The 10,364-nt window shown below is 37.4% G+C and overlaps 1 protein-coding gene across 1 annotated transcript; it reads left to right on the top strand.

The window, feature by feature from the left end:
- The first annotated feature begins 605 nt into the window (after positions 1–605).
- Positions 606–7,747, top strand: LOC121431376. Its single transcript, XM_041628920.1, has 3 exons — positions 606–723; positions 4,855–4,985; positions 6,475–7,747. Exons 1-3 carry the CDS (start codon positions 677–679, stop codon positions 6,678–6,680), a joined length of 384 nt encoding a protein of 127 aa, XP_041484854.1. The 5' UTR covers positions 606–676; the 3' UTR covers positions 6,681–7,747.
- The last annotated feature ends 2,617 nt before the right edge of the window (positions 7,748–10,364 follow it).

Below are 10,364 nucleotides of genomic sequence, written 5' to 3'. Positions count from 1 at the left end.
TTCTGCTCAACTACTGGAGACTAAATCTTGATAAGTGTGTCCTACCTTTTAATCCTTGTGAAGTTAACTTTCGATAATCATTGCGATGGAACTTGATTTTTCGGGGGAGAATAATATACATTAGAGACGTACTGTAATTTATTTTCCCCTGCATGGGGAACTAATTAAAGGCATTAATTGTATGGAGGATATGAATGCTGTGAAGATGAGCAAAGACACACGAATGAATGAAAAATGAATATTAAATGAATGTTTGAATGATTGAATGAATAATGGATGAATGAATGAGTGATTAAATGAATAATGGATGAATGAATGAGTGATTCAATGAATAATGGATGGATGAATGGACGAATGAATGAACGAATGGGTAGATAAATGGATGGATTGATGAATGAATGGATGGATGAATGAATGAGTAATTGAATGAATGATTGGTGAATGAATGAATGAACGAATGAATGAATAAATGGATGGATTGATGAATGAACGAATTATGGATGGATGAATGAATAATTAAAACTATCACTCTACTGGACAAAGGCAAGACCTTATGACCAGAAAGTTGTACCCAGGGCTAGGAATCTTATTTTCGTAATATCATTTAGCTTTTACAGGCCTGAATAAAACAAAGACGGTTGCCATCTCTGTCAGTTTGACTGCTGTGGTCATAGCCATGGTCATTGTCGGAATCATCGGGATCTCCAGACGAAAGAAATCCAGGTAAGATAAGTGTGCCTTCGTCCTTAAAATGTTAAGATAATTTTCTTATCTGCGCGAAAGAAAGTTTATAATCTTGTAAAAAGGGTAGATTGTAAAGGTTGGTTCAGTATAATTGGTTAATTCTTGAGGAGGGAATGCTAGTTTCGTTATAAAGGTATTTAACTATGCCTAGAATAGCAAATGCCCGTCTGAACACTCGATCACCAGATTATAAATGATGAAATAATGAGAGCGCCTCTCTGTATTTTCGGTAACCCCCCCCCGCGTGCATGTCACTATTCCACTCCATTGCTAGACCCTAACTATTATCAGAAACCTCTCTGTAAGAATGTCAAATAATCCGTTCCTCTGATTGGTCAAACTTGAGGTCATGTAAACGACCATACCTGCAAAACAACAGATTAAGGTGGTAACCAAAGGCAGCGGGCATAGTTAACAAAATTTTTCACCCGCCCCTTAACGACGGGCATAGCAAAATTTGGCTGAGATCCCCATTTTATTGCATGCAAGCTGTTGCTTTCTGCGGTGATTGCGGATACCACAAATATCCGCGCGTATTGATCGAAATTTTAGACAATTCGCGCAATTACGCGCTTATTGCGGAAATGCGCGGAACGGATATGACATATCGATTGAACGATGCCGATCTTTGACTACGACGACTGCTACTACAGTATGTATGACACTATATGTGAAAAACAACAAAAACAAAACAAACTACAACGACGAAGACTACAATACTATTTCTTTGTTACAAGTACTCCTGCTGCTGCTGCTGCTACAACTACTACTACCACTTCTACTACTTCTTCTACTACTACTACTACTACTGCTACTACTATTACTGCTACTACTACTATTACTACCACTACTACTACTACTAACACTTCTGCTGCTACTACTTCTACTACTACTACAACTGCTACTATTACTACTACTACTACTACTTATAGTAGTACCTACTACTACTACATATAGTAGTACCTACTACTACTAATTCTGCTACTACTTCCACTACTACCATGACTACTACTTCTATTACTACTACTCCCGATACTATTAATATATACTACCACTACCACTAATACTATCACCACTACCTACTGCTACTACTACTACTACATCACATTACTATCCCACTTCTGTTATGCTAAATCAAATGATATCAAAATTATATGTTTAGGGAACTTATTGTGATCGTTGTCAATATAATATGAAAAACATATATGAATGTGTGTACAAATATTACTTTAAAATGTTTATCCACATTTCATATCGATATCAGAAGTTCCTCCTCTTTATAATGCTTTTTTTCCGCTCCGAAGACAGGGAAAGGAAATTCATTCGAATCTTAACGGAATCGAAAGAGATAAGGCTGGTCTCAGTTTTACAAAAGATAGGTCGTGTAATTGATATTTCATTTAGTTAATCATTAGATTGACAGAGAAAGTGGGAAATGATAAATTTCAAATATCATCGACAAAATAGTTACATTGCACATACCTTTAGAATACACAATTTCGATATTTGATTGAGTCCTCATTAATGAGCGAAATTTCTTTTGATGTAAATTTGTAAATTTGAAAAGTACCCCCGCTTCCCAGGGCAACGTAAGGAGTGTCAGAAAAAGAGTGTTACAGTCATGTACATTGATGCGGATATGTATAAACGATCATTGTGTTAACCCTCGCAGGCGCGCCGGAACACTTTCAGTTTTGGGGGGGGGGCAAAATCCTGAATGGGGCACAATATTTTTGACAGCGTGAGATACCGAAGCGATCGAGCGGGAGAGGCTATGGGACCCTCCCCCCCCCACACGGTAAGAATTTTGTGTAAAAATGGAGTATAAAAGTTGCGTTTCTAAGTGCATTCAAAAATAAATTTCTTCAGAATTAAACAGTCTTGGAGTTCCTTTTGCTCCTTCTGTTACCTCTCTTCTGACCCAGCCTGGTGTTTCTTTATGTCCAGGGTCGCAGTTCCAGCAAATTACGAACCTTATTGCAAACGAAATTGTTTCAAACCAATGAAATATAGGCCTTTTAAAGACTTTAAGATGACAAACATGACCGTACGCAGCCGGGGGCCGCCGATCGAGAGGGCAAAATTCACCAAAAGTGTGCACGAAATCCTTCAATTTTATTCTAGAAAATGCAATAGCTCCCCCATCACAAATCCCCTCGCTCTTACGTTTCTTCGAAAACTTAGGTCTTGCAGCCCCACCCACTCCCGGGTTTTTTAATTTTTTTATTTTTGCAAATGTCCATGAATAACAAAAGCTGGGATGAACCAGAGAACATAGCTGCCATCTCGATCTGATTAGTAACAGGTAATGGGGAGAAGTTTTGGAATCTAAAATACATAAGTGCTATATATGAGCTGAAATAGTATCAGACAAAACGCCTTCCAATCATGCCAATGAAAATGAATAGAGAAAAATACGGGGCTGTGAAAATATCTTAAGATTTTTTTTTATACATGCATGTAGTAGAGCAGTACTGTAACGCTTATTTTTTTCTTTTATATTCTTTACATTTGTATTCATATCTCGGATAATATGAGTCCGGTCAAGAAGACACTTTCACAGATGATTTTATTTTTTACATGTCTAAACATTATCTCTAAGTTGCTTTCGAGTGGGATTCACCATTTTTACAAACCATAAATTATAATCCTCTACACATGATTATTCTGTGTGTAATTTTCTGATAACATGTCTATATTGAGTTGAAATGACCTTGGTAGTTTCTTTAGGGCACTGAATTGTTATTATTATTTGTTTGGCGTCACCTGTGCCTGGGAGGCGAAAAGCGAACTGAATCACTATGATCCACAGGTCTCTCCTCCCGATATAACTGATTGGGGGGGGGGGGGGGTGCAGGTGGACCTCGACGCCGGGGTTTCCCCCTACTCTTATACGAATAGTGCAGTGGGTTCTTAACGTGCAAAGGTGGTGACTTTCCTCTACACGGGGCCTCCATTTAACGTCCTATCCGAGGGACGGAGTGTTTTCCATTGAAACATAGCCTGCATCTATGAAACATGGGAGAGACGTTTACACACAACGCACTGACTTCAGTCATCCGCCCAGGGTGGACTCGAACCTACGATCTTTGGTTCGACTTCGACGGGCAGACGCGTTGCCGACTGAGCCAACACCGCTCTCTTGTTATCACTGTATTAACTCAATTTATATTTAGTTGAAAATGAAATAATTGAAACAAGTTTCTCGAGATGTTATGGTTTCTGGGCTTGACAGCTATGACATAGATTCCATATCTTGCTCGAGTAACTAGTGTTCACGCGCTTCAGTGATATCTGGTCCGGTCTTCAGACGTTTCTGGGCGACCGCGCGTTTGTTAGACGACACAGCCAGCATCATAGAATTATAAACCTATATCATTGGTGGACCACTATCAATTTGACATTCGCTTTTAGTCTGAAATGTATTCATTAAAATGTTAAACGTTATCACACTGTAATAAGATGGAAAAGGTGCTTATCAAAGCTATGTTTCACAGAGGAACTGTTCGTCAAAAGACTCGAGGCTTACTATGATAATGTATTTGCCGTCAGGGGCAAATTTTTTTCATTTTTGACAATGGAAATGACAATTTTCAGGCAGAAAAGTGCCGTCATTTACTTTTGTCCTTGAATAATTTATCATTTTTCATCTTTCAGGGGGCACGTTGGGGGGGCAAAATCTCGTTTTGCCCCCAAAAATTTTATTTGGGGGGGGGGGGGCAAGTGCCCCCCCGCTTCCGGCGCCCTTGAACCCTCGAACATACTGTATTTGTCAAAGTTTAAATGGCGCCAAAAATCTCTTTATTTCCTAATAATTAATTTCCTATTTCCTAACCGGTGTGTTGGAGCAGTTGCCAAATGGTAGAACGTCCGTCTCGCAACCGGGAGGTCGGGGGTTCAAACCCCGGCCGCGTCAGACCAAACGACGTTAAAAGATGGGAGTTGCTGCTACCCTGTTTGGCGTTAAACGATTAAAGGGATGGAGCCTCGACGATCTGGCGCTGCACAGCGGCTGCCGGGCCCACGATCAATTGGACAAAGCAAATTTTCGGAGTATTTCATATGTCTATTTCGAACAATAAATTATGGATTTTTTTATTGCTTCATTAGGGAACGTCCAGCGAATGACCGGGCAGATCAAGAAATGACGACGCCAGGGTCACGCAATCCTATTTCTCAAGATGACGACACGATTTACTACGAAACGACGTTCTCTAACATCTATAGTTCGGTAGATAAAGGTATGACCAAGACTTCTTTATTTTGCTCCAGAAGAAAGGATTTGATGATAATTCTTGAATTTTAATTAGTATTTAGGCAATTTAACAGATAAAGGCCTGGTCACCGCCCGAGCGTTGTTCATGTTGTTGGAGCGGTCGTGGAGCGGAGAGAAAAAATCATCACCGCTCGCTACCGTTCACCATTTTCGATTTCGATTGTTTTTTTCTTTCGATTTTTGTTTTCGATTTTCCCCCAATTTTGTGAGCGAAATTCGACCCTCTCTCCCTACCGCTCCACGACCGCCCCAACAACGCTCGGGCGGTGTGACCAGGCCTTAAAGAGGTGATAAATGAGTAAATCTTTGCCATGAATTTAGCTAGTTCCGTATTTTTTTAACAAGCTGTTTGTTCAAGATTGCTCATGAAACCTAATTACACAACCAGCATGACCAGATGGAAACGAAACCAAAATATACTGGTATACATGTTCTCATGTACATGTATTTACCAATGTTTATTAATTTTGCTTATTCATTTCCTGACACATGTTGGATAGACCTTTTAAAGGGGCCAATATATCATTAAAGAACAATCGTAGTTTTACAACAATCAAGATGTATATATTACATGAAACAATAAGTTGTATAAATGGCATGATGTAAGATGATTTTGTGGTAAAGACAAATAAAAAATAGGTACCGGAAATACATCAATCTATTACTGCAAGTACAACAACCAAGATGTATACTACATTAAACATAATTTGGAAATGGGATAAAGATGATTTCTGGGTCATGACAAAAAGTTTCCTGAAATATATTAATGTAGTAATGCAAGATCCATCTTTCAAAAGTGGTGGTCGTGCTTTGGAACAGTATATTCAGTGCGTCTAAAGCCCGTCTCACACTGCGATTCGTTGCGATCCGAGTTTCAAATTAATTGTGATATGTATATTCCAACTAGTAAAATATTACGGAACAGAGTTCAAAATAGTGGTAGGACTATTGAATTCGAAATTCAGTCCAGTTCGGGCCTCTCTGAATGAATTAAAACAAAGTCAATTCTAAATCGTAATGACGTCATCATAAGCTGCGACTTGAAGTCGATTTGGACTTTACTCCGACCACAGGGCTTACCGCAAAGTAAATTAAGTATGATTTTAGTTTTCCTAAAATTATTCCAAACTTTGAACAAAATAATTTTACTTCTTGGAAATTTCATATTTAATGCAAAATTTCTTGAAAAATCGCGTCAAATCGGATTGCATAGTGTGAGACGGGCTTTAAGGAGAGTGTATAAGGATAAGTGTAATCTAATCACACTCGTTTCTATATGTTATGTTACCATAATAACTTGTACATTTTTAACTCCAATTTTTATAAATCTGTCGTTTATAACCTTGCTCTAGCTTAACTTGAGGTTCAACAAGAACACAATGGCTTAGCAAATGGCCTTCTTCATTGCACCGCCACTGTGCATCATTTGTTTTATACTACTGTCTGAATTCCAGGTACCTACCCTCCTCAAGACACCCATCAGCTTATGAAGACTGAAGATTCGAATGGAAGACACAAAGACAAAACACTTGACAATGCCACTATCAACAACGGAATTGGTACCGATGGAGCTGCTGCGTCTGGAACAGGAGGCCATGAAACAGATGGAATGATCGATAACATCCTCTATCAGCCGATGGATAGAATCACTTCTGTTTAATGAAAAATCATTTACCTTTCATTTCAGTTATTGTATAACGTTTGATATAAATGTATTTGTTTTATATTGTTACAATTTGTAAAGATGAACTGAATGGATTCACGAAATATTGTGCTGAAAGAAAATAAAAGTACGAGGAACGTTTCTTAGAAATTAACATGTGATATAGATGTTCAACTAATTAAAATACTACTCCTCTGGTAAACAAAATAAAAAAATCCCAGACAAAACTAAAAATAATAAACACTTAAGAAAAAACAACGACTCACCTGCACAATTAAAGGCGTGTAACCAATACATTCCCACTCACCAAAAGCCGTATACACATCACACACACCCGCGCACCCACTCACAGAATTACAGAGATAATTATTCTCACCCCTTTCTCTCTGTTCTTCTCTATCAATCTCACTCAAACGCCCTACACACACACCGATACACAAACGCACATGCACGCACTCATACCTCTCCCCCTCTCTGTCTTCATTCCCACCTCTCTTCCTCTCTCACTGCCCTGGTGGGTGTTTCATAAGGCTGTTCGTAAGTTAAGAGCGACTCTAAGAACGACTGGTGATCCTTTCTTGTTGCAAATGTTAGCTTAATTGGCGATAGTTTAGCGCGTAAGAAAGGATCACCAGTCGTTCTTAAAGTCGCTTTTAACTTACCAACAGCTTTATGAAACGGCACCCCGCTCTCTTTCCACTCTGTCTCACACACACTGTCCACTTTCTCTCTCTCTCGATTTACCTCTCTTACTTTATTATTTCTACTTCTCACTCTATGCCATATTCACTCTTCCGCTCGCGTAACATAGAAGCAAGTTCCCTGAGAAAATCCACAGTCATCTCAGAAAAATGTTGATTTGAATCAATAGAGAAAAATCAGACAATATTTCAATTTTTACAAATTTGAGGATTAGGATCTCCTTGCCTGAAGCACAAAATGTTAAAATAATGGAATTCCACAATGACGAGGATATAAAAATATTCCATATCTCATATAATAAAATACAGAAGAAATAGTGAGAGAGTGATGCCATCAGTTCCTCATTTGCATACCGACCGAGATGTGCATATAACTGTTATGTGAAATGAAGTGAAACTTTAACTCTTTAAGCGCCATTGGCAGCTATTTGTGACCATAGGCCACTCTTGCCGGTGGCAGCTATTTGTGCCCAACTAACTTTTTTTTGTTTAACCAATTTTACAGCCAGAAAATCAGCACCATATTCTGTGTATTTTATGTTGTTATACTGGCAAGGAATTCACAATTCATTTTATCAAATAAAAAATAGTGGTTTACATAGACATTTTTTGAGTAAAATTGTATTTTTGCATCATTATTTTGAAGAGTTGATTTTGGATATTGCCGCGATCTGAATCAGGATTTCCCCTATAGAAACGTGTGATATAACGGTTGTGTGTAGCAATACACGTACTTCTATGGGCAGAGCAAAGGCGAGTGTGCGAAGGCATTCAGCTCGGAATTGACCAATGACAGAGCGGTACGATGTTCCTCACCCAGCACTACTCGCCCATTCGCTATTGTTACATGAATATTCATGAGCTATCGATTTGGTCTTTTGCAGGCCTGTATGGTAGTATTCTTGTGTCAAGGCTTTTTTGTGCCTGCAAATGTGCACGGTTTGGGGGAGATTTTTTTTTTTTTTGGGGGGGGGAGGTTTTATACTTTGTTTTTTGCATTCTCACAAAATTGTTCTCGTTATGAATATATGAGTAAAGAAGGCTGTCATTTCCCACTCTCGTCGCACTGCAATCACCACACTCATTGTTTATCATTCATTTATTATTGTTATTATTATTATCATTATTAGTATGTGATTATTATCATAATCTTTGTTATCATTATTGTTATTTTGATTATTATTATCATTTTCGATATTTTTCTCCTTCACCTTTTTCTTATCATTAAAGGGATGGTCCGGGCTGAAAGTATTAATAGTTTTATAAATAGGGCAGGATTCACTGGGCAAAATACCGAAAAATTCATCAAAACCGGATAACAAATAACAAAGTTATTGAATTTTAAAAGTTTAGCAATATTTTGTGAAAACAGTCATCATGAATATTTATTAGATGGGCTGATGATGTCACGTATCCACTTGTTCGTTTGTATTTTATTATATGAAATTAGGTTTATTAATTTTTTTTCCTCCAAACAGTACAAATATTGAATTGACAACTGATTTTACTGATTTCTACAAATTGTTAGTAATTTCTACCTTCACACCCCATCGCTTCGTTATTTCTTTTTCCTCTTTAATTTTTCAATTTTCTGTATGTTTGATTTGTCAAGGATTGTAGCCTATACATTTCTTCAATCTTAAATTTCATCTTTATCCTTTATTTCTAAATATGCAAAATAGGCTTCAGCTACAAGTTGATTTAATTATTTTAAACTATTTTTCTTTGTGCTTTTGAGAAGTGGAAGTAACGATGCCAGTGTTTGTGGTGGTCGTGGTGGTGGAGGTGTGCTGTTTCCCCCTTGATTTCTTGTTATAATTCTCGACATTATCCATGACATCTTTACCATCATCCCTATCATCATCATCATCATTTAGATTACAGGAAATTTGAAGCAAATTGTTGATGCTAAATGTCTTAAAGTCAAAACAAATATTTGAATAAAAATTATGTATTTATCCTTTTTCAGGAAGGGCGCTCGTAAAAATAATGCGGATTATTTCCGGAGTTTATGAACGCAATTTTTATTGAATTATCCGCATAGGTTTATGAAAGGGGTATTAGTATTGAATCTGTCCGATCACTCTTTATCTATATTTCAATATATAATCTTTAGTTTTCTATATTTCCTCTCCTTGTGACTGGCAATGACTTTGTTACAGTATGAAAGCCCGTATGTACGACGAATAGACCCTGACAAAATATGACCAAACTTTACACTGATTCATGCTATAGAACGATAGTTGAGTGGGTCGCAAATGTTTGTTGCCGACACTGGATAGAAATCGCCTACATTATCCAAAACAGTATATAGTTGAGTGCATCGAACACCACAAATCGTATCCAGGTTACGATTTTTCTAAAGCATGTTTTGCATTACGACAATATTGGCAAGAATAGAAATGACATAAAATTTACTCTGCACCAATAATTTTGTTGCGGAATACCGCGCATTCTAAATAAACAAGGGTCTTGTTTTGAAGACTACACGAATGTAAGGGTACGGTTGGCTGCACTGTGAAGATACATGGCTCTAATATATTATTGTGTGTGTTTGCGTGGGGATCGCAGCTGTGCTGTGATTGGTCACTTGATCGACGACGATGCCCTTTTTTGGAAAAGGATGGTTTCAATTGTGTGTGTATAAACCCTCTCGTATTTCAGAGGAAATAAATTGAATAGCAAAATAGTATTTCATTCAAAAGAGCATTATTTTTCACATTTTTGTTTGTTCAGTTACATCAATAGATACGTCATTTGAAAGGGTAAACATTGAACTTTCATTTCATTTTCTTAATTTCTTGGTATCTCTACAATTCCTTGGGTTATTTACTCTTTGAAATGTTCATGAAATCATAATTTTCTAGGTTTTACTTATTGAAAAAAACGATGTAAAATATTTCATCTTTTCTCAATTTTTCCAAACGCAAATTTGAAAGGTCATAACATGATCATAAAGTCCATGAACCATGCATCATTT

This window comes from Lytechinus variegatus, chromosome 17 (assembly GCF_018143015.1).
Source record: "Lytechinus variegatus isolate NC3 chromosome 17, Lvar_3.0, whole genome shotgun sequence".
Taxonomy (NCBI): Eukaryota; Metazoa; Echinodermata; class Echinoidea; order Temnopleuroida; family Toxopneustidae; genus Lytechinus; species Lytechinus variegatus.
Note: the sequence above shows the minus strand (reverse complement) of the source record. Positions and strands in the feature narration are given on the sequence as shown.

What these genes read in the sequence shown, in the direction of transcription:
- LOC121431376 (XM_041628920.1), top strand. Translation starts at nt 677, where the DNA reads ATGGTCATTGTCGGAATCATCGGGATCTCCAGACGAAAGAAATCCAG. An exon ending in TCCAGACGAAAGAAATCCAG is followed by an intron (nt 724 to 4,854) that starts GTAAGATAAGTG and finishes TTGCTTCATTAG; the next exon opens with GGAACGTCCAGCGAATGACC. An exon ending in CTATAGTTCGGTAGATAAAG is followed by an intron (nt 4,986 to 6,474) that starts GTATGACCAAGA and finishes TCTGAATTCCAG; the next exon opens with GTACCTACCCTCCTCAAGAC.